The 23,201-nt window shown below is 37.1% G+C and overlaps 4 protein-coding genes and 1 non-coding gene across 11 annotated transcripts; 2 read left to right on the top strand and 3 right to left on the bottom strand.

Annotated features, from left to right (window-relative positions):
- Nucleotides 1–1,441: 1,441 nt before the first annotated feature.
- Nucleotides 1,442–1,513, top strand: TRNAW-CCA (transfer RNA tryptophan (anticodon CCA)). Its single transcript has one exon. It is a non-coding gene; the product is annotated as a tRNA-Trp (tRNA).
- Nucleotides 1,514–2,142: 629 nt separating this feature from the next.
- On the top strand, nucleotides 2,143–8,820 carry LOC140785894 (glutathione hydrolase 1-like). Of its 2 annotated transcripts, XR_012108531.1 has the most exons (8): nucleotides 2,143–2,275; nucleotides 2,358–2,683; nucleotides 4,242–4,760; nucleotides 5,287–5,522; nucleotides 5,939–6,203; nucleotides 6,489–6,626; nucleotides 7,229–7,553; nucleotides 8,620–8,820. XR_012108531.1 is itself a non-coding variant. In XM_073133984.1 (7 exons), the coding sequence occupies exons 1-7, from the start codon at nucleotides 2,269–2,271 to the stop codon at nucleotides 7,472–7,474; spliced, it is 1,737 nt and encodes a 578-aa protein (XP_072990085.1). In that variant the 5' UTR covers nucleotides 2,143–2,268; the 3' UTR covers nucleotides 7,475–7,693. The 2 variants fall into 2 exon arrangements, 1 of the variants encoding a protein (XP_072990085.1); XM_073133984.1 differs by lacking the exon at nucleotides 8,620–8,820 and having other exon boundaries at nucleotides 7,229–7,693.
- Nucleotides 8,299–13,841, bottom strand: LOC140785895 (transcription factor TGA4-like). Of its 6 annotated transcripts, none has more exons than XM_073133986.1 (10): nucleotides 13,592–13,748; nucleotides 13,406–13,501; nucleotides 12,254–12,388; nucleotides 12,086–12,160; nucleotides 11,431–11,490; nucleotides 11,269–11,346; nucleotides 11,123–11,186; nucleotides 10,113–10,384; nucleotides 9,156–9,392; nucleotides 8,299–8,764 (listed from the first exon to the last, which is right to left on the bottom strand). In XM_073133986.1, exons 3-10 carry the CDS (start codon nucleotides 12,368–12,370, stop codon nucleotides 8,612–8,614), a joined length of 1,056 nt encoding a protein of 351 aa, XP_072990087.1. In that variant the 5' UTR covers nucleotides 12,371–12,388; nucleotides 13,406–13,501; nucleotides 13,592–13,748; the 3' UTR covers nucleotides 8,299–8,611. The 6 variants fall into 6 exon arrangements, with proteins under 6 accessions (XP_072990087.1, XP_072990086.1, XP_072990089.1 ...); XM_073133985.1 differs by having other exon boundaries at nucleotides 12,254–12,462; nucleotides 13,592–13,731; XM_073133988.1 differs by lacking the exon at nucleotides 13,406–13,501 and having other exon boundaries at nucleotides 13,592–13,841.
- Nucleotides 13,842–15,081: 1,240 nt separating this feature from the next.
- Nucleotides 15,082–17,495, bottom strand: LOC140786716 (pentatricopeptide repeat-containing protein At4g18520, chloroplastic). Its single transcript, XM_073135338.1, has 2 exons — nucleotides 15,485–17,495; nucleotides 15,082–15,409 (listed from the first exon to the last, which is right to left on the bottom strand). Exon 1 carries the CDS (start codon nucleotides 17,370–17,372, stop codon nucleotides 15,501–15,503), a length of 1,872 nt encoding a protein of 623 aa, XP_072991439.1. The 5' UTR covers nucleotides 17,373–17,495; the 3' UTR covers nucleotides 15,082–15,409; nucleotides 15,485–15,500.
- Nucleotides 17,496–17,673: 178 nt separating this feature from the next.
- On the bottom strand, nucleotides 17,674–20,528 carry LOC140786881 (pentatricopeptide repeat-containing protein At2g22070). The gene has a single exon (XM_073135587.1). It carries the CDS (start codon nucleotides 20,279–20,281, stop codon nucleotides 17,924–17,926), a length of 2,358 nt encoding a protein of 785 aa, XP_072991688.1. The 5' UTR covers nucleotides 20,282–20,528; the 3' UTR covers nucleotides 17,674–17,923.
- Between the last annotated feature and the right edge of the window lie 2,673 nt (nucleotides 20,529–23,201).

Below are 23,201 nucleotides of genomic sequence, written 5' to 3' on the forward strand. Positions count from 1 at the left end.
TATGTGTTGATTTATTTTCTTAAGAGAGCAAAAGTGATATAAAATAACGATCGAGAAGATCAAAATGTAATTAACCCCAGAAACTTAGCATGCCAGTATCCTTGCACAATAAAAAGATGGCTGGCTTAAGAGCAGATGATCCACACCTTAGACATTGTTTGTTCTTTAAGTACTTCCCTCAAGTTGTCTTTGCCATTTGATCCCAGTGTTGACATCAACAAGAGAAAGGCTAGAGGAAATATAATTCCAACTCTGGCGTAGCTGCTGTTCTTCATTAGAATGTCTCTTGCAAATAACATGCATTCAAAAAGAAGCATGCAAGTATATATGTCTACAAGATGGAGTAGCAATAGAGTCATATATATCAAGAGTCATTCATAAATGAACTGCTTGGAGGATTGTGATGTTCTTCTTCACATGATCCTTGACTCATAGTTTTGGAAAATTGAAAATTCACATGAAATCTTGTGATACCCTTCATCAGAAAAAAAGAATACAATAATAAGAGAAGTGATTAAAGAAGTTTCTGATTCATTGCAGGGTCTTCATTTATGGGTGTCATTTGAGAAGGTGTGTTCTCAACTTCTTATGCATGGCTGGCTCATTCTGAGAAGAGAGGAAAAGGTAATAGTTATTGCTGTCATTTGATAGGAGGTTGAATTGGAAAAGTGAGGGGAATTCTCGTGGATATATAACTAAATTTTAACAGGAGAAAAGTACTTTGAGATGATCAAATAAGGCAAGAAGTAGTGCAAAAGTTTCTTATGTTGTCTTAAATGAAGCTCATTCAGTAATCTTTGTCCGTTCATGTTATTTTAAGCCTCATTTGATTTTAGACTAAGTTTAAATTCGATTAGTTAGTCTTATTTTTTAGTCTTAATTTTTTAAAAAATAAATTTGATTAAATATGAAAAAGATAAAAAAATATTTAGTTGCTGAACTAGTTTAGAGGTTCCTGAACTAATTTAGAGAGAGTTTATAAACTCAAAATAAATAAAACTTTATTGAATAGTGTGGATACTCCAAGGTGCATAGTAGAGATCATTCAGCTTGTTCATTAGCAAGGAAAAGTTAGATTCCACAAGAACACAACAATATTTGAATCGAGAAAAAATTATATGAGCTTGGCCACATAGGAACGTAGCATATCCTCCAAATTCTATGCTTACAACTCTTATTATTTCTTAAGTTTATAAATTTATAAAATTTATATTAAATCTATTGCTTTTAATTTTAATTTATTGTTAAAAAAATAAGAATTTGATAATGTTCTAGTTCGTGGGCGAAGCCACATCGTCGAGAGAGAGCGGGGTCTCCGAAGGAACTGGAGCTACATTTCTTTTCAATTTCCATTCAAGAGTTCCTATGTGTTTGTGTTTCCACGCCCTTTTTTTGAGACCTCGAAAAATGAAATGGAAAATTCCTCTATTCATCACAGTTGGGATCCGTGGCGCAATGGTAGCGCGTCTGACTCCAGATCATAAGGTTGCGTGTTCGATTCACGTCGGGTTCAAAATCCCGATCCAATTCGGATCCTCTTTTTTTTTTTAATTTAATTTTATACATTGCATTTGTTTTTCCTTCCTATCAATGACATCATTGATGTCGTCAACTTGGATAAGCGAACGCAAAAGACCGTGAGTGGTGGTCCACTCCACTTTCTTCTCTTCGGACATTGGCGTGCTCATGATTCATCATTCATGAAGTTGGTCCACTGACAGCTTTTTTCCAGAACACTGCACCCTCTCCCTTCGTATAGAGACGTATACTAATTAATCCCACCGTTCCATCAATGGAGAAATAGTAGGGAAACCTTCAACATCTTTTTCACGTTAAAATGACAGATTTAGACGAGTCTTGGACTATTCCATACACCCCCACAAAAAAAAAACAAGCAGCATTACTTAGGAACGGAGTAATATATATATAATCCACAAGTTGGTATAAAAAAAACCCAGGCGGCCAGACCACCCCCTCGGGCCCTCACCTATAAACAAGTGTTAGTTAGTATTGAGTCCCAAATAGGATAGCAGCAAATAAGAATTGAGTCCCACCAATTGGAGTGAGAGAAAGAGAAAAAAAAAAAAAGAAGAGTACATTCCGAAAGTGTCGCGTATTCGCGTCATTGCGTGCCTCCGGGCAGTATCAAACTTTCCGTGAAGTGGGTCCACGATCTGTTAGTCGCATGCGACTCGGGTGGTTACTGTTACCCGAATCCGATATCACTTCCGTCTTCAACTCTCTCGTCTCCGAGCTCTCGCAATCGCCATGGCAGGTCAGTTTTCCCTCTCTTCTCTCTCTCTCTCTCTATCTTTCCTTTCTCTCTTTTCTAATACATTAATGTCTCGTAATCACAGCTCCATTGGTCTTATGGGCGGCCATTGCCATCTCCCTCCTCCTCGTCACATCACCCGACCTCTCTCTAGCATCGAGGCGGGAGGTGATCACATCGCCCCACGGCGCCGTTGCCACGGACGACGGACGCTGCTCTGGAGTTGGAAGAGATGTGCTTCGTGACGGAGGCAACGCCGTGGACGCAGCCGTTGCTGCCGCCTTATGTTTGGGCGTGGTCAGCCCCGCCTCGAGTGGCATCGGCGGAGGCGCTTTCATGCTTGTAAGGCTCGCGGATGGGACCGCGAAGGCCTTCGACATGAGGGAGACGGCTCCCATTTTGGCTTCGGAGGTAAACCCATGAAATTTGAGCTTTACTGGGATCATTTGCCCACTATACTTCGGACCAAAAATCACTTTTATCACCTAGAGCTTTTATGTTACTATTTTCTTCCTCCACTTTTGACTAAGTTATAATCTTTATATTTTCGATCCAAAATTAACGGTGTAAAAACTGACTTACTCCCTTAAACTTTTATCCTATTTAATAAAAAGAAAATTATTTAAGTTATTTAATCATCTCTGTTAACAACAATGCTTTCTCTTCGGTTTCTCATTTGTCTTTGCGATTAATGTTTTATGTAGAATTGATGACTGGGGGTTTTGTGTTTAGGGGTATCGTGTTGATTGCTTTTGTGAAGTTGGTATCTTGGAGGACAAAATAATGATAACTCATTGGTTTCTCATTGGATTTTGAGCATTACCGTGGTTTTGTTAGTCGCTTCTTGTATTTGATTCTAACAATGCTATTCAATGACCTGAGTATTGTATTTGGAAGATTCCGTTGATATCTTTCGTAAAGTTAATATCTTGTTGGCAAAAACAATGGTAGACGTCTGAAATTGGCGTCAGTGTTGTTGCTTTTTGGGGCTCTATGTGGATGGGAACGCTGCTTTTTAACATCTATATTGGATTATATATTTATATCTGTGAGTTGGCTTAGATGTCATTTTGAATCCAGTATTGACTTATTTTATTCTTCAAAGTTCAAACGGTCTGCTGTTCTCTGAAAAGGGTTGAATAATGTACAGGATTAGGCATGGTTCCGTAGCTTCTTTTAGGATATGGATGGATATACCTCTATTAATGAACTTTTGTAGACTCCGAAACTTTCAGAAGAGTAAAATAGAGTAATCTATTTTAATAGGAGGAAATGGAGTAAATTGTGAACAAAAATGTTTGGTGATACCTTACAAGGTTGGATAGAAAAATGCTTCTTGGGTACAACTTTTGGATCAGATTAATGTATTTCGGTTAGATCTTTATAGTAGACAACATAATTGGTAATAAGACAGATTTGTCATGGTGAGAGAGTGCGAAATGAACAAGATATAGTTTCGTTATTTCTTGTCGATAATAGGAGCTAAGCTGTCATGATTGTTGGACAATTTTGAAAGAGTAGAGAAGTTAGCCACTTTATCAATGATCAATCACTTTTTATTTTTCTTCTTGATTCTCTTTCTCTAATTGAGTGGTCCACGATTTGTAAAGTCGATGCTTTTTAATGATTAGATTATAAGAAGTTGGTGGCAGAAAGTGATTTTCTAATGGTTCTAGGAATCTAGGTGGCAAGATTTATGACCAGCAACTTGCTCATTTGACTTTCTTTTTAAATTATTTTCTTACTCTTTTTTCGCTCCCGATTTATAAGTCGATGCTTTATGAGTTCTAGCTGATCTTTCCATTCTTGCTTTCCTATTTTATTCTTCTGTTGGTACTCTTGCCTTTCTTCCTGTTTCAATCCAAATGAAAAGATCCTCCAATTGGCATTTAGGATACAGCATCATCTGCATTTGTTTACTATTGGAGAATAAACTTTGTACTCTTGCAAAATTTGATGCTTCCTGCAGAACATGTATGCCACAAATGCTGCGGCAAAAGCAAGTGGTGCCCTTTCTATAGCTGTGCCAGGAGAAATTGCAGGTCTACATGAGGCCTGGAAGCAACATGGCAAGCTTCCTTGGAAGAGGCTGGTAAAGCCAGCTGCACAATTGGCTCAAAGAGGGTTCAGAATATTTCCATATCTACACATGCAGATGGAGAAGACAAAAACAGGCATTCTCAAAGATAAGGGGCTGCGTGCTGTTTTTACATCAAAAGGAAATCTTTTACAACTGGGAGATATTTGTCACAACAGAAAACTTGCACAAACACTAAATTCTATTGGCAGACTTGGACCACAAGCACTTTATAATGGTTCAGTTGGATTTCACCTGGTTAAAGATGTTCAGAAGTCTGGAGGCATCTTGACCATGGAAGACCTGCAGAAATACCAAGTAAAGGTTCAGGAACCAATATCTGCAGATGTAATGGATCTAAAAATCTTGGGCATGCCACCTCCTTCATCTGGTGGTGCTGGAATGATACTTGTAAGGATAATTCTTGCTTACGATATTCTCTTCACTTCAATCTTAAAAGTTCCAAAATATGGTGTAAGGTATGCATTCATGCCTAGATAAAATATTATCTTGTAATCCCTCTTCTGAGGATTCATAGGAGTTCATCTTATGAATAGTGGATTGATTCATCTCCATTTCAGAGAGAAGTAGGAGTATTTGGTAAAATAGATTGATCAATGATTTGATTTACTTTTTACCATTCTGGATATAAATCTAGATGCACCACCTCCTCTTGTCAAAGTAACCGAATTTCATCAACTTGCTGAGTCTGACACCATATTTTAGCAACCATGTGTGCCTTCTATCTTGATATACTTATCATAGGTGTGAACTACAATAGTAAGCTCAAACTGATTTACATCTTTTTTTGCTTGGATCTTGAAAACTATGTTGTGATTCCAAGGCTTTTTCTATTACTACTCTATTACTTTGTCCATACTGTGTCATATCCAATTTCTAACGGATGTTTTTTTCTTTTATTTTCTTGTTGACGCAGATATTAAATATTCTTGCCCAATATGGAATTCCTTCCGGTGTTTCTGGAACCCTTGGTCTTCATCGGCTTATTGAATCCTTGAAACATTTCTTTGCTATAAGAATGAATCTTGGTGATCCTGATTTTGTAAATGTTTCCGGAGTCCTCTCTGATATGCTATCTGTCAAGTTTGCTGAAGAATTGAAGAAAACCATTTTTGATAATATGACTTTTGGCCCCAGTCATTATGGTGGAAGGTAAGGAATGATAAGATCTCTTTTTTTTTTTTTTTTTTTTTTTTTGGTGTACTTGCACTTGCAGGGGTGAACTTTGACATTATGTATAAATAGAGTCCAAAGCATGTAGTCATATATTGTGTTGCATAGCAGTGATACACATATTTCCCCGATAGCCTTATTCCACCGAATTTGCCAGTTTTAAGATGCTGCCACTGAAGTGCTGATCTCTGTTATCTAATTTTCTCTCTCAGTTTGATTGAACTGGTTTTTACTCTAGTACTCTTTTTTAGTATATGTCTTTGATATCAAGTTTGCTTTCTAGATTGTCATGAAAGTCTGATGGGATTTTCCCAAAAGGAGAATGTACCATCAATTACTGTGTTCAGGTGTTCTTAGCAGCGATATACATCTACTGATCATGGAAGACATTTCAGGTGGAATATTCTTCATGATCATGGCACCAGTCACTTGTGTATTGTTGATACTGAGCGAAATGCTGTTTCAATGACCAGCACCGTTAACTCATACTTTGGATCCCAAATTCTGTCCCCGAGTACAGGGATATTGCTAAATAATGAGATGGATGATTTTTCTATCCCTGGAAACTTTTCTACTAATGTTCCACCACCAGCTCCTGCAAACTTTATTAACCCTTTGAAAAGGCCATTATCCTCTATGACACCTACTATCATTCTTAAGGTAATTCCTCTCCCAATTCCCATTTGTAAGAAGTTTCCTATATTCAAATCCTTAAGTTAGATACATGAAGGCACCAAAATGCTCATAAGTCAAAATATGCAGATATTTCTTAATTTATTAGAGTTAATGTGCAAGCTACTACATTCCTAAGAATGTTCTCAATGCTGGTCTGGAAATTGGAACAGACAGTTTTGTATTAATACTGACAAAGCTTTAAGAATTTAATTTTAGAAGTTTTGGAATTAGTTGTAGTTGATTTCTCATCTTTTTTCCATAGCTTTGCAGGATGGGCAATTGAAGGCTGTGATAGGCGCCAGTGGAGGGTCCATGATTATTGCTGGGACGATTGAAGTTTTTCTGAATCATTTTGCCAAGAGAATGGATCCATTATCTTCTGTTATGGCTCCACGAGCTTATCATGAGGTTTCAGTAAAAACTTAACTTTCTTAATATTTTTTTCCCACTTTTCAGTCATGGTACTTTTCCATCTTAACATTCCCACTGAGATTTAAAATGAAGAGCAGATAGAACTTATGATAGGTATTGTGATACACGGTATGACTAAGATTCCTCTCTTGTTTCGTAAGGGAGATTATTAATTTTGCAGCAAATAAGAAAGCTAAGATTCTTTTTTCTTTGAGAAAGTACTGATTTCTTGAACATAGCCCGTTAAGGGAATCATTAAAATTATGACACTTTTTAACTTCCGAAAATGAGTGCTTTACTTGGAGTGACTATTATGGCTCACCCTATGCGTCCTAATGCCACAAGTGGAAATCGGGTTCAGGTGAGGAGGGGGGAGGTGATTCTTAACTACATATTAAATTATCCTCCTCATTGTCACATTTATCTATTGCGGTTGTGTCTCATAATGCTCATAATGTACTAATAAACTTACACTTTTACTGATATAATACTTTCATTGATTGATTATTTTCTTTGTTCAAGAAAATGGAAACCCCATTTGCTTCTATCAACAGTGACATTCTTCCGTTTGAAGTTAGACTAGTTTTCTATTTATGCAGCTGATTCCGAATGTTGTTCAATACGAGAACTGGACGACAGTAACAGGTGACCATTTTGAACTTCCCGCCACAACAAGAGTAGCCTTGCAAAAGAAAGGTCATGTTTTACAAAGCCTAGCTGGTGGAACGATATGCCAATTTGTGGTTCATAACCTAGAGGATTGGGAGATAATTGATGGGGCTAACTTTGGAGGCCTTACTGCAGTAAGTGACCCAAGAAAAGGTGGTTTTCCAGCTGGTTACTGAACTATAAGTACTCACTCAATTACGACTAGAAATGGGTCCAACCACGGATACCAGTTTATTGTGCTCAGCATTTAACCAGGTAATCTTATGAATAATGTGTTTCAAAAGCAAAATGCTTCATGCAATCTGCTTCAGAAAATAAAGGTTAGATTAGAGCTTTAAGTTCCATAAATTGTTGTAACTTATCCTTTCAATGATTTTGATGGATGAATTGGCCAATGAGATAGTACCCAAATTATTCATGTTGCATTAGAGATTCTAAGTTCAAATTTCAGTGATACTAATTTAATCGAAACACACCATTAAGTTCTCATTTCTCTCTCTCGCTGAAAGAAAGAAAAAAAGAATTGATGAACTGATATCCTACACTATAAGCACAATGGGCAGGCAGAACTAACTGAGATTGAACTGCATTAGGAATCAGCTTTGTTGCATCTTTCTGTGGTTTCTATATGCCAAACAATGAGAAGCGATGAAATTGCTTCCATTTCTCTGCTAAACCTTGTATCAACTTCCCATATATTGATACTTGGTGTCATTTTTTTGAGGGGTGGCTCTTGATAGTTTTTCTTGATCTTATTGGCTGTGTCGTGACCAAAAATTTCTGAAAGAATAGCAGCTGACTGATGAATCTAGAAGGTAGTTCTTGCATCACAAATCTTCAGCTCAATCAAATTCAGCTGGCTTCCTTTTCATTCAAGAATAAAAACTGAGACCGAAGGTTCACTGGCTTCTTTTTCATTCGCTAATATCCCCTGAACATGATAACTCAGGATCCAGTGATACGAATAGGTATCTTCGTTTGGAACTTGACAAGTAACAAATTCTGCAAAATAAAACTACTCATATCACTACTGATCCTTAATGCAAAATAACTTGTCGCAACAAAGTACAAAAGCATAATCACATAAACAGCCCATCGAAGTCGTAGTGCTTAGACAAATATTTTACACCTCCAATATCGCCAGACCATCATTATCAGCTTGGCGACTGTCATGTTGATTATTAACTTAAATCCAGGCAAATGCATTAAAGTTTTTTTTTCTTCTTTTTTCTTCTGTGGCCAGCTTTCCTTCCCTAGTCATCAGTAACAGGCTAATATAGAAATACTTCTAAGATATCTCCTTCTGGACATGATTAAGCAGGTTCACGCGGACGTGCAGCCCATAGGGCACTCAAGGCACGGAGTTGTTGGAAGTAATCACCCAAGGCAATGAGACCTCGAGCTGCTTGGCGTGTTGTTAGAATCTTGTACAACTGCTGTAGTGCTTCCTGCCGAAGGTGGTCCGCCTGTTGGATTTCAACATCATGATTCAGAAATAATAGTAATGGCAGTTCTATGCTTAGTCATCTATACGATTGGGGAGCAATATTACGAGATGCAATTTCACAACTGCAAAAACAATATGATTGGCTCGTTCTTTTAACTTAGGATGACCGGAGCACTCAAATCAAGCAGCTATCATGAGATGCAATTTCAAGAACAGACAAGTGAATGTAGAGTTTTAAATTCTAGAAATCTTGCTTTCATATAGCTACTAAAATCGAACCTTCACTATAGAAGAAAGCAATTCTACTTTAATAGAATGATTGTTGATATATGGTACATAGCTTTATAAAGACAACATGAGAAACTTAAGAAAATAAATACTGCTTATAATGAGAAAATTTGGAATATCACCTCATTTACAAAACTCACAAGAGCCTCCAACTTTTCCAATGCATTTGCCATTTGCTCTACATAATTTCCAATACCAGAAGTACCCAGAGGATAAGATGTTAGAGTCTCAGCAAGAGTATGCTGAAGTTTATCCATTCCTTGTGTAAGAGCATCTTCAGCTTGCAGAGAAGATTGTTGCAGGTTACAGACAGCCACAAGTTGTCGCTCTGATAATGGGTCCAGGCGAGCGGATAAAACCTGCAAATAACAAGAAGAAAAAAGAATGGTATGGACGGCTGCACCCTGGATGTATCACGGCTGAGGCTTCATAGGGTAGTTCAGTAGTTGATCCAGAATATGCTTGAGATTAGAAATTTATGTCTAATTTTGTTGTTTCATAGAAGCTATCTTTTTCTCCATTCCTACACTTTTGAGTGTTTTAATTTCACTCGGATATACAACAAAAGTGTAGAAATAAATAAAAGCTAATATAAAATCACAAATGAATATTTCTATAGAGACCTAAGTATATAATCTTTGGACAATGTGATCAGTAGTGTATCAAGAAAAAAAGGGAGTAAAATATGGATCCCTAGATGGTAAGGTTACAAGTTTGCAGGAAATGGGACTATCCATTAATGATGGGTAACTGGGTGACTAACTAAAAAGCATACAAAATTGTGAAGTCGTCCTCTCTTATATTTCTATACATAGAAGCAACATCCTCATAATTTTTACCTAAAAGAAAAGAATCTACTGACCAGACTTGCTAAAATAAATGAACAAAAAGATCATGAAAAGTATTCGCTAGCATATCTTAAGCATAGAGGGATGAGATGCCATTAGTTACCATGAAGGAAGTCACATGCAACAATGAAATAAGAAATTCCCAACTAATTGCATGGCATACAAATTAAAAGGATATTGCGAATAAAGTTAAAAATAGAAACATGGAAATGTCTCAATACATTAAATAACCTTTAGGAGTTCTGAAGGCCGAAATCCTCCAATCCAAAAGAAAACACGCTCCGCAGTTGTTCTCCACATGCCAGACATAAGATAGAATACATCAGACTTTGCAGCAATTGCCTTTATACGGAAAAGATTATCATAGTGATTCATTCCGCTCTCAACAAGCATGCAAAGCTCTATCTCCGATACATTTGCTTGAAAAGCAGCTCTCAGTTCACGAGTTTGCCTATTCTGTTCTTCAACCCAATGTCCATATTCCATCTCAAAATCAGCAACCCCTGCAGGATCCAGTAAGGAGTAAAATTAGGAGCATAAGTAGCTACTTACGATTTGCGGCTACTTAGCCTGTAACGAGCAGTAGTTACCACAGGCAACATGGGAGCAGCTAAACTTCTGGTCTTTCAATTCTCTTCAACATATGATCAACAATTCTTTACAAGTCTTTGCTCAGTGAAGTTAAACATCATATGATTCTACATTGGGGATTGGCCATTTTCTAGGTATAAGCCATTACATACAACCTATTTAGATATATATATATATATATATATATTTATTTATTTATTTATTTATTTATTTATTTATTTATCTCAAGTTAACTTTAGTTACACTTTAAACTTTTTTGTGCAACAGGCATGACATAAAGCCTCCTATTTAGCAAAATGATTGCGACTACAAACTCAGGAGGAAAAGGTGGCATCAGTACAAGTTTGGAAAATAAATAATATTGCAATTTATGATTGAATAACCTAAAGCTTGCATAGTTGCATAAAAAAGTTGGTATAGAAACAGCATTTACAAAAACAGCCAAATCTGAAAAGTTTAGTTACGATAGTTATTAAATAGTCGAACAGAATAATGCTATAAACAATATTGGGAGCGCTTTGCTTGTTATGATATGTCACTACTATGCAAAATCCACTTTAACACGCAATTATGACCTTCTAGCATAAGAAAGAGTAAAATGGACAAACAAAAGAGTATGAAAACAGCACAAAATGGAGGTCCAGATTAACCTGAATTAACAATTCCTGTCAACCCAAGAGTTGACTCTCCTAGATGCCCACCTATGTGAACACCCTGTGAAACAGTAGTAACAGCTAAATCAGCTCAAAGACCAAATTTTGTTAGTAGTTGAATGGTGAAATGGTACTCCCTGTACCTGCTGTCTTGACCACTCAAGCTCATGCTCTAACTGGTCCAGTTTTATGCGACTTGATTCTAGTTGTTGAACGTAAGCCTACGAGAAACCAAGCTAATGAATGATAGGATAGACTCTACTCAATTATAGACATATATGATTTTCTAGCTTTTCTTACCATACCTTTTTCCGCAGACGACTCTTCTTAGCAGCCTCTCGATTTTGTGCAAGCCTTCTTAGAACCTACAAAAAGAAAAAGCAATCATTTCCAAGCCAATGGATCTATTTTTACAAGATCATGTAGAAATATCATTCAGATCAATACTTAGCATGTAAAGTTCTCCCCTAAAGTAAATTCACTATGATGGAAAATTCAGATAGTATATGGTGAAAGAAGAACTAAGTTAATGATTATCATTAGAAACAAAAAGAATGATGAAAACTATGTTATCGGTACATAGGTTAACCATGTATGGGTATGTGAACACTGGACTTGACAAAAACTAATTATTGTAACTCTTTTTAGACAATTAGTTTCTACTGGACTTAGCTAGATGCTTTGAACTGAATGCTAAACTCAAGTCCACATTAACTTCCACTGTAAACAATCTAGTGATCACTCATACAACTTTAGTTACTAAATGTATTTCCATGAGCACAGTAAAAAAAACAATGTAGTAGAGATTCCTAGAAGCACCGGATAAATTTGTACATGCTTTATCAGAAGGCAGAGTGCAGACCAGTAAATGTTGGATAATAAGTGCTGTGACAAGATTTCATTGCCGTGAATACTATTTGGCACAAACAGGAACTAAAACATGCAGTTTCTTTTTCTTACCTTATCTCTTAACCCATTTGTTTCCTGGTCATATTTTCTTGGCAGTCCAAGTATCTCATGGGGAATATCCTCTAACTACAGAAATATTGTGAAATATCTCTCATGAACAGAACAAAATAATTATAGTTTTGCAACAAGAGCATACAAAAAATTAATATGATATCTTACTCTCTTGTCAAGCTTTTCATTTGCTTCCAGCACTGTTGAAGCACTCATTTTTCGATTGCTGTTGGCTTTTAAGTCGTTCCACATGCTAATTTGGTGGTTTGAGTCATATATACCCATCCTTTTAGTGTTTGCAAACTGAGTTGATGCAGAGCTCATATTATTCAGACCGAAAGACAAGGAAGAAAACTACTGAGTGAATTGAACAGTTACTGCAGAAAGATAAAGGAAGATGTAACATGTCATAGATAAACTATCACTTGTATGCTGGATAGTGGATATCTGTCAGATCAACCGTAATAGAGTTGTGTCAAGGCTTACATTACAATGAACTAAAAAACTACCAGATATGTGACGTTCTCCTATATTACTAAAGAAATCAATTTGGAAAAAGCTAATTATCAGCAAACAATCACATTCTAGGTAAAGCAATTAAATAATTTCAACTAAAATTAACAAATTTTACATGCAGACTAAATGTTTTAGCCTTTGTTGAAGAAAACATATTAAACAAATTTGAACTCGAGGATGAGTATTATGCAGTAATCCAGCCAAAGACATTTTTATTAAAATTCAGATAAGCTTTACCTATGATGCATATCCCTTGCCTTTGAGTAATTAATCAGATAAATAGTAGAAAAGATGAAGCCTCTAAAAATCAATTATTGAGGGGGCACAAATGGTGACTTCCTGCCCAACTTTAACCATGCCAAACCTGTTGCTAATCAATGATGAAAATAGATGGTCGCACCTCTCACATATAGTAAAACCTTCAAACTCTACTCTACTTGTCCGTAATCACCTGAGACCCAGTGGTAAATCTACGACCACCTAGAAGCTAAGTTCACATTACTTCAACACTTTGTTCTGAGAAAATTAGAAGCTTATAAACGAACTCTTTTTTCCTTGGTAAACCTCATCAAGTTGAAGACACATCTTGAGTCATTAAAGAACAACAAACCTTCAAATATTCATCTAAGAAAGTGAATTATAATCCTTTTCGCCTTTTTTTTCCAATCTCAAAATACACCCCTGTATTTTATTTTATTTTTCCACAATTCCTTCATCAAGGAGCAATTGCAGAAGTTGAATACAAAAATCCAAATCCATAAGTTTCCTTATGTGGTTAAGATCAGTAAACGCAAAATATCTCACCTTTTGACTGCTTCCATGATTAACACAACGATCGTTAAAAACTTCCCGCAAGTCCACACTTTTTGCATCGAATAAATAAATAAAAAAACAGGAATCCTAAACAGCAAACGCATGAATATAAGTCGAACAAGAAGATTAAAAAGAAAAAAGGAAACTTTAACGAAGAAAGACGGGAAATTTTGCAACCTCAAGATCATACGAAGTGCTCCATCACGGCTTCGCGGAATCGAGGCTTCTGAGTGAACTGCGAGCTAATGGAACACTCAGTAAACCGTGAAACCGAGCTCCAAATCCCTAGTTCTCGATCCCACTCCATGACCTTCTCAGCGTCTCTATCTCCGGCGCTAGCCTTGCGCTCGAATCCCACTTTTAAAGTAATAGAATAGAGGAAGGTGGAGGCGAACACCCTGGAAACTTTTTTTTTTTTAATTTTGTTGCAGAAAAGACCTTCTCATTTGTCATATTAGCAAAATCTTTCCATTTTTGCAGAACAGAAGTACAGAACCTTTTCCAAAAATATACCTAAAAAGAAAATAGCAAATTGTAAAGGTCTCCTATGAAAAATTCCTTTGGCCTGATTTGCATTGTGGCCTGCCTTGACTTTTTGGGTGGTGAGGCAGTGACATTGCATACATGTATAAGAAGATAAGATTATATATTAAAGCACCTTATGTAAAGTGTAGTATAATTAGAGCACCTTATGCCACCACCTAACCTTTTATCCTCTTTATTATTATTATTATTATTATTATTATTATTATTATTATTATTATTATTATTATTATTATTATTATCTTATTGGTGCATTTGGTTGGTTGATTCTTCGTAGAATACCTTTCATCTTTTTATCTATCATATCTATACTTGGTGGCTAGCTTATGAAGCTGCTTGAAAGAAACGTAGCAATCCCAATTCCAAAAGCAAGCAGGGTAGATTTGAGGCATTCAGAGATATTGCAAGAAATGAGTACAAAGATTCTCATGCTTGACCATCATGCTCTCTCTCTCTCTCTCTCTCTCTCTCTCTCTCTCTCTCTCTCTCTCCCCCTATATATATATATATATAGGGGGGAGAGAGAGAGAGAGAGAGAGAGAGTGCTCCTCAAATTGCTGACAATAATTGGGGTGCAGTGGAAGAGGATTCAGGTGAGCACCAACCTTCCTCTTGTCAATGGAATTGGCACAAAAAGAAAAGAGAAAAACAAATCAATCATATAACCAATCCATTGCCTTTGTGGCCAAGCAAGACACAGTAACCAAAGTCTTTTCCTTTTAGCCCTCAGAATGCCATGCAAAGTGCATTGCCCAAGTGGCAGAGCTTACAAGATTCTCACGACACCATAAAGGCCAAGGTAATGAAGCTGTTAAACATATGGATCCACAGAAAAGTTCTTCTATTCCACTATGAAATTAAGACTCAAAGAAAAAGTAGAGCAAGTAGGCGTTATATAACTATCCGTGTTAGAAGCATTGGGATGACAGCTAAAGCAATCCTGTAGAAATTGGATATTGCTTCCCTCTCAGGATGTAGAAATTAAGACTCAAAGAAAAAGTAGAACAAGTGGGCATCATAAAACTGCAACAAGGATTCCTCAATAAAGCAATCCTGTAGAAATTGGAAGAGATGGTCAGCCTTGGGATGACAGCTAAAGCAACCTATAGGATGAGATTGGCATATTACACGGGGATAACAATTAGCATTGAATATGCATATACACCAGAGAATTGAGTATCATGATCAGTATGCAAAATTAATCAAAATATTTTCATTCCCACTTTACTTTTGATCATGTGATATACATGTTTTATACAACCCCAACAAACTAAACCCGTTACATCCTTTCGCAGAAGACTGGGCGCTATGAGTACTGAGAATCAGGACCCTGAGTTTCTGCATGAATTTTACTACCCCATACTTTCTTTCCCCTAGCTCTGACAGCCCATTGTTCCACATGAGATTTCAGACTTCTGTAAATGCGATTTGCCAAGAACTTGATATTGTGACCTGAAGCAATTTGGTCATATAACCATAGGAGTAAACAATCAAGCATGAGTGTAGAGATAGTAGTGCTTCACCTACTTTGAACGTAATTCCATTACTTCATCGACAGTGAACCTGAAAGTGGGCAATAAACAGAAGCATGATCTGATTCCCATTGCACATCTCCACATGCACTTAAAACTGTTCCACGAACAAAGTCATCAACATAAAAACCTTCTTCTTGCATTCGATACATAAGATTCATAGCCTCTCTGCAAAACCCATTTTTGGCATACCCTATCACCATTATCTTCCAGGTAACTAAGTTCCGTTCTGGCATGGTATTAAAGACTCTTAGAGCATCAGCAACATCTCCACACCTCATGTACATATCAATCAGTGAGCTGCCAACAAACACATTAGCTAGAGCTGTAGTCTTATTCACAGAAGCATGAATCCATTTTCCAAACCTCACAGATTCTAGTTTTGCACAAGCTTTCAGGGCTGAAGAGTAAGTAAATGTGTTTGGCTTAACCCCATCCCATAACATATCATTCAACAATCCAAGTGCTTCTGAGCCATAGCCAAGGCTACTATAGCCTGAAATCATAGCAGTCCAGGAGACAACATCTCTTGCAGGCATTGTTTCTAGGACTCTTGCTGCATAATCATATTCGCCACATTTACAATAGAACCAAATGAGGGTGCTCCCAATGTGAATGTTCTCCAGCACAAGATTTTTAAAAATTTGTCCATGAACTTCCTTTCCAAGGTATAGAGATTCTATAGAACCACAAGCAGTAAGGATACTAACAATTGTCAGATTATTAGCAAATACACGACGTCTTCTCATTCTTTGAAACAACAAGATCGCTTCTTCTCCAAAACCACTTTGAGCATAACCAGATATCATAGACGTCCATGCAATTGTATTTCTCTTTGGCATCAAATTAAATACTACCCTAGCATCTGAAACCTCACCGCACCTAATGTACATAGTCATAAGAGAACTCCCAATATATACATCTTCTTCATACATCCCTTTTACTATAGCACCATGCAGCTGCTTCCCAAATCTTAAAGCTTTTGCTTCACCACAAGCCTTCAAAACACTACAGACAGTGAATTCATTAGGGTGAAAACCCAGGTACTGCATCTCTGAGAACACTGAAAATGCCTCATATCCCTGTCCATGCTGCACATAAGCCGTGATCATCGTAGTCCAAGAAACAACGTCGCGAGTTGGCATATTGCTGAACACTATAGAAGCAGCAAGAAGATCTCCACATTGTGAATAGAAGTATACGAGAGCACTATCCACAATTAAATTGTTCCATCTCCCTTTCACAACACAAGCATGAACTTGTCTCCCAAGTTCAAAATCAAACCTATTACCACAATACTTCAACAAAGAAACATACATCAAACTATTACCCTCTACATTATCCTCAATCATTTCTTTAAGTAACTCCAAGAGTTCATCATAACGACCCACTTTCAGATATCCATTCAGAATTGCCGTCCAGGAAACAACGTTTCTTTCAAGCAAACCATCGAACACCTTCCTGGCATCCTGTAATTCATGAAACCTAAGATACCCACTAATGAGATTGTTACCCACAAAAGCCACAGAGCTATCAAGCAATCTAACAACGATGGCATGCACAGACTTGAATTCTTTGAAATTTGAGCAAGACTTAATATGGGAAGCAAGCGATTTGAGATCATATTGAGGGGCAGAGAAGGTCTCTGTCGAATTCCCAACTGGGTTTTGCTGAGAAGATGCCGAATTGAGGTTTTCTTCTGTCCGCGTGGGAAAAGAAGGATCTTTGCTGGTAAAAGAGTGAGATTTGATGGTCCTTTTTGGAGACTTTTTACGAGCAGGTTTCCTGCGTTCCTCTTTGGACGGGTATGGAGGGAACTGCGGTGAGGGAATTAAGAGGGGTGGATGGAAGTGAGGGAATGACAGAGAAGGATATACCAGCATTGGAGTCGAGATTGGCAGGAAATTTTAGCGGGACAAAGCGGGTGAAATAACGCTGATATTCCAGAGGAGGAAAGGTTTTGAGATTTCGAAAGACAACGGTCGAAGAGCAACCCAAAGAGAAGCGGCCTCAGTGATGATGTGTATATCGGACGGTGGAGATTCGTTAATGTATCATTACTTTCTTATACTTATAAATGGCAGCGAGATAATCGTTTAATGGGGAAATATAAAAAAAGTCAATGTAAAAAATTTATATAAATTAGAAAAAGGAAAGAGCTTCCAATTTCAGGTCCCAGAAAATAAAAAATTCTTGGAGAGTATTAACTCAAATAATTATAACAAAATAAACTCAAATAATTACACTTTCGAGATACAGTCAGATGATTGACTAATCTGACCCTGAAAAGATAATTTATCCAAAACTTCCTCCAAATAAATTATGATTGTGTCACCAAGTTGTGTGAATTCAAAAAAAGAGTCAAATTCCTGAAAGAATGAAGGCAAGCAACTTCTCTCACTGATTTTCCCAACAACAAAGCCAAGAATCTTTCCTACCAGTAGTCCTTGCATGAGCAACAGCCATCCCTGAAATGATGAAAGCGAGTAGCGTCTCTTACTATGATCTCCCTATCCACAACCTTGGATATGAATTTTATTGCAGTGTGGCAGTCATTACAGACTCTTAGGTTCTTCATAATTCTCAAAGTTGTCTTCTCTGGAGTACTGATCAAACCAAATGCAATTGCAAGTTTCTCACTGTGATGACTGAGTAGTTGTTCCTTCAGCTCGTTATCGACGTCGTGCAATACGGATTGGATATCTGGAACAAAACCTGCTTTCTTGATCTCTTCCCAGAGCTTTGCAGCCATATTGTATATTGCTTCCCTCTCAGGATGTAATCCGTCGTCTGCTCCAAAAACATGGACTTTATTCTGTATCTGAATCCAACTGAAACCTTGCTCTTTCTTTATTCCCCTATCCTTCATTAGTTTCCATATCTTGGCAGCTTCATGCCATCTCCCACATGCAGAATAAACATTGGCAAGGGCAGAATAAGCACCACTGTTATCAGGATCGGTAGTCAACAATCTTTCTGCAGCAAGCTTTGCCAATTCTGCATTTTTGTGCACCCTACAAGCAGAAAGAAGTGCTCCCCATGCTATAGCATCAGGCTCTACATGCATCTTTTCAATGAACCCTTGGGCTTCATCTAGCAAACCAGAACGCGCGAAGAGATCAATCATGCAGGCATAATGGCTCAGTGTTGGTTCGATCATGTGCTTGCTCTGCATCTGTTCAAAGTATTTTTTTCCTTCTTCTACCAGTCCTGCATGGGTGCATGCAGAGATCACACCAACATAAGTTATATGATCAGGCTTCACACCAAGGTGAAGCATGTCAGCAAATAGGGTAATAGCTTCTTCTCCTAACCCGTGCTGAGCTAAAGCAATGATCATAGAGGTCCATGTAATGGTTTCTTTGCGCCAGCAGATCTGATTGAACACTCTCCTTGCCGTTGAGATGCTGCCAGATTTAGCATACATAGTAATGATTGCATTACTTACAGAAACAGAAAACACTTCCCCTGATTTGATGGCCTTGCAATGGATCTGTCTTCCATGCTCCAATGATGCCAGGCTTGAACAAGCACTTAGAATTGCAGCAAGAGTGTAATTATTTGGCTTTGGGCCTTTATCAATCATCAACCTAAAGAGTTCCATAGCATCACTATTAAAACCATTCTGCACATAGCCAACTATCATAGCTGTCCAAGCTACCACATCACGGTAGTTCATGAAGTCAAAGATTTTCCTGGCCGGTTGCAAATCTCCGAGCTTGACGTAACCCTCAAGGAGAGCAGTGAACGATATCATATTTAGATCAGAAGCGACTGTGTGCTCCACAATTCTTTGAGCATTTTTGACTCCGCCAGACTTTGAGTACATTGAGATCAGAGCATTTCCTACCTGCTCATTATATGGCAATTCAGTTCTTATGATGAAGGCATGGATTTGCTTTCCTGCTTTCAGCATTCCAAGATTGGCACAAGCCGATAGGACACTGGTGAAAGTAAAATTATCAGGGGTCATGGAAGGGTCTTTCAACATCTGACAAAAGAACTCCAACGCCTTTAGATCCAAGCCATTCTGATTGTACCCTGCTATGATAGCATTCCACGAAACAGTGCTACGCTCTGTCATCCTCTCAAATTGGGACACCGCAAGATCCATCCTTCCCAACTGAGCATACAAAGAAATCATTGAATTCCAACTCGATAAGCTCCTCAGTATCATCATATCAAAGACAACCTTTGCCGTCTCAGCATCCCCCGTTTTCCCATACATGTTGAGTAGGGAATTAGCAACAGGAACACAACTACTAAGCCCAAGCTTAACCACAAAAGGATGCACCTTCTTACCAATATCCAAATCCTCTAATGCCGCGCAAGAGGAAAATATATTAGTAAATGTGAATTGGGTCGGTGAAATCCCAACACTAACCATCTCCAAGAAAGTGCGAATAGCCTTTGTGAACTGACCCATCTGATTAAAACCAACGATCATCGTGGTCCAAGATACTGAATCTCTCTCAGGCATTTTCTCAAACAGGGCACTCGCTAAATTGATCTGTCCAACCTTCGCGTACATAGAGAGGATGGAGTTCCACGAAAAGAGATTCCTCAGAGGCATTTCATCGAATATGCGATAGGCATCGCTAAAAAGGCCACCTTTGGCGTAGTAGTTGATGAGATTGTTGGTAAGGTAGACGCTTAGATGGAGTCCGGCTTTGATGATATGGGCATGGATGGTTCTGCCGGCGCATGGGTTCTCCGCCTTGAGGCATGTCTGGAGAAGGTAAGCGTAGTGGTCGGCAGGAGAACCGGGAAAGTGAGGTAATTGAGAAACCATTTGAGTGGGAGAAGGGAGAAGACAAGGAGTGGAGACGAGACAGAGCACGAGAAGAGGAATTGGCTCTCAAGTATCCCTCTCATCTATTTGACGTGGGCTTTTGTTTAATCTCTTGTGTGGAGAGTAAAGGAGAGAGAAGAGGGAGGAGGAGGAGGAGATGCTACTCTCCAACGATCAAATGGCAATGGGACGACGAGAGGAATCATAATAAGAATGGCGGGAAATTGTAGAAATAGCGTGATGTTTGGGGACCTCTGGAAAAGAAAACGGATAATTACACTAATACACATTAACCTCTTATTAAATTATAAAAAATCTCTCACCCCATTAACATTATTGATGGAAATCATCAATATTTTATCCATAATTTTACTAAAAATTTAATAGATAAATAATAGAAAACATATATTAATGGGGTCAATGTATCACGGAAAACTAAAGATGTAACTATTACAAAAAAAAAAGTAGGAATATTTGATTACAAATGAGAAGCTGAGAATTTAAAAGAAAAAATGGAATGAATACAAATCATATATTAAGATTCAAATAAAAAATTATATATAAATATAAAGAGATATTGTCAACCATCATATGTATATAGTATATAAGGATGGAAGATATTGCCCATATTTGTAAATGAAATTTATATAGCTCAGAATAAGGTGTTTGACTTTATTAGGTCTACATGGGAAAAGAAATATTGCCCCAAAAATGTAGACCGTACGTTTTCTTCCTTAATAACTTCCTTCAGTCAAACCTTTTTTTATTAGAGAATGATATATAAAATTACGGGTTAATTACACTTAGCTCTTCTGATTTTTTTTTTAATAGATCTAAGAAAATTCTTAATTCAGAGATTATATAGTTACCTTTTTTTTTCTTAGCTTAAGAATTTTATTATTTATGCGGATAATAAAAAAATTCACGGTTAGATATAATTATCCCTAAAGTTATTACACACGTGGTAATCAATTAATTTGACCATAATAGCACTATGTTTTCCTTGGCGACAAAGCCAGCTTTGAAGTTAGTCAAAATGAGCAACTTCTAAGTGAAAGCTACAGCTACAAATGAACACATTGAAATCTACTAGCATAGAGAATATAAGCCAATAAAATTGGAATAGTTTGACCATTGTCACTATGTTTTCCTTGGTGGCCAAGCCAGTGTTCAAGTTTAAATTGCTAGAAATCCTTTCTTAGACATAATACTAGCACACAGTCAACACCAGCAACAGCAGAGACTTATTAAGAGCTCATTCCCTCTCCTTGATCAAAGCTTTTAATGGCGTTTGAAGTAGCCGAAGCAGAATTCCTACGGAAGCTCCACAAGGAGAAGACTAAGAAAGAAGAGAAGAAAGTTAGATGGAATTTCCTTAGAATTCTGAAGAAAATATTCCACCCTTTCGCGCTTGAAAAAGAAGCGGTGATCATCGACAAAGTTGGATAATTTTATGTATATAGTTTTGATCCAGCAAAGATACTGAAGAAGGTCCGGGTTGCTTAGTCAATGCCATGCAAGTTAAGACTTTGCTCATTGATACTTTCATCCTTGTCCACTAGGTTTCTTATTAATTGTTTCTGACTTCATGAAACAATTGATTACTATAATGACACATTATGAAGAGTGGAGAAGTAGTCAGTGAGCATGAACTAGTGATGCATGTCAAATTTTTTTTTTTTTAAATTTCTTTTCTTCTTCTTGTGTATTAGGTAGGGTCATTAGTTGTTATATTGCACTGGCCACTAAGCACTGATGGTTTAGTGCTGGCCATGAGAGGTTGTATGACTTGGTGCACTAGTTGAATATACCCCCATACTGGTTATCACAAGCCAACAATAAAGATCTATAAATACTAGACATTGCTTATGTATCCTTTCACAAGTATCAAGGTTAGCTGATCAAACTCCTCAAAACACTCTCTTGGCCATGAGCTCTATTGGATTTGCCTATGGCTACCACAAAATACTGAGAGATCAGTGCAAAGAGAAGAGAGAGAGGAGGCAAGAAGAGAGGTTGGCTGGTAAAAAGAAGAATGTCTCCAAAAGAAAAATTAATCCGAGTGGCATTTCGCAGCCATCTTCCATTGAAGAAGAAGAAGGAGCAACAGCTTCTTCTGCAGCACATAAGTAGAAGAATGTGTATGTTATGATGTTGTTTTAAGTTATGTACAAGTGGTGTATAATTCTTAGTATTTCATCATCTTTTGTTTTAATATAACTTCTACATGATTTCATCCATTAAAAGCCAACAGAGAAGAGGCAAAAGCCAATTTTTGAGTTTGTAAAAAGCTTAAAGTCAACGATTGGGTTTTTTTTTTTTTTTTTTTTGAGATAAACCCCTTTTATCGTAGAAAAATAAAACCAAACATATGCTAACTAGCTTAGATGAAAAAAATATCGTATAAACCCTATTCATTACGTTTTATTTTTCCTTTAGCTTTTAGGTTAGACAAGAAAAAAAACTAAGGTAAAAGAGGTGAGTAATTCCCTTGTGGCAAATGACAACGTTATTCTCTCAAACAGCGATTTATGTACTATTTACGGTGACTTATAATGTCACATTTTGAAGATTAATTTATATAAATATAATATAGTTGGTAATAGTGAAAATAGCAACTGTAATGCTATTTATAATGAATTTAGACAAATTACTTTTTGGATAGGAATTCCAAAAATAACTATGAGTAGACAATATAATAGTTATAAATATCTATTTACATTAAAATATTAAATCAAGGAATAATAATAATAATTTTTATCCATTATTTGTATTTAAATACATCATTATATTTATACATTTTTTAACCAAACAATAGCAACAAAAAAAAAAAAAAATTGGGACAGCATCGATAGCACGCTATGTTCATATTTATCTCTATCTTAATTTTTTCTTATTCCGCAACAAAACTGAAGTTTGG

The sequence above is a fragment of the Typha latifolia genome, chromosome 4 (assembly GCF_019914945.1).
Source record: "Typha latifolia isolate L0001 chromosome 4, TyphaL0001v2, whole genome shotgun sequence".
Classification (NCBI taxonomy): domain Eukaryota; kingdom Viridiplantae; phylum Streptophyta; class Magnoliopsida; order Poales; family Typhaceae; genus Typha; species Typha latifolia.

Bases quoted from the DNA above. Each gene is read 5' to 3' on its own strand.
- LOC140785894 (XM_073133984.1), top strand. The intron at 4,761-5,286 runs GTAAGGATAATT...TTGTTGACGCAG, and splicing joins GTGGTGCTGGAATGATACTT to ATATTAAATATTCTTGCCCA. The intron at 6,627-7,228 runs GTTTCAGTAAAA...CTATTTATGCAG, and splicing joins CTCCACGAGCTTATCATGAG to CTGATTCCGAATGTTGTTCA.
- LOC140785895 (XM_073133987.1), bottom strand. From the start codon at position 12,409: ATGAGCTCTGCATCAACTCAGTTTGCAAACACTAAAAGGATGGGTATA. The intron at 9,393-10,112 runs GTTATTTAATGT...TGTTATTTGCAG, and splicing joins GGCCTTCAGAACTCCTAAAG to GTTTTATCCGCTCGCCTGGA. The intron at 8,765-9,155 runs GTGATATTCCAA...GAAATCCAACAG, and splicing joins TTGTGAGTTTTGTAAATGAG to GCGGACCACCTTCGGCAGGA.
- LOC140786716 (XM_073135338.1), bottom strand. From the start codon at position 17,372: ATGCTGGTATATCCTTCTCTGTCATTCCCTCACTTCCATCCACCCCTC.
- LOC140786881 (XM_073135587.1), bottom strand. From the start codon at position 20,281: ATGGTTTCTCAATTACCTCACTTTCCCGGTTCTCCTGCCGACCACTAC.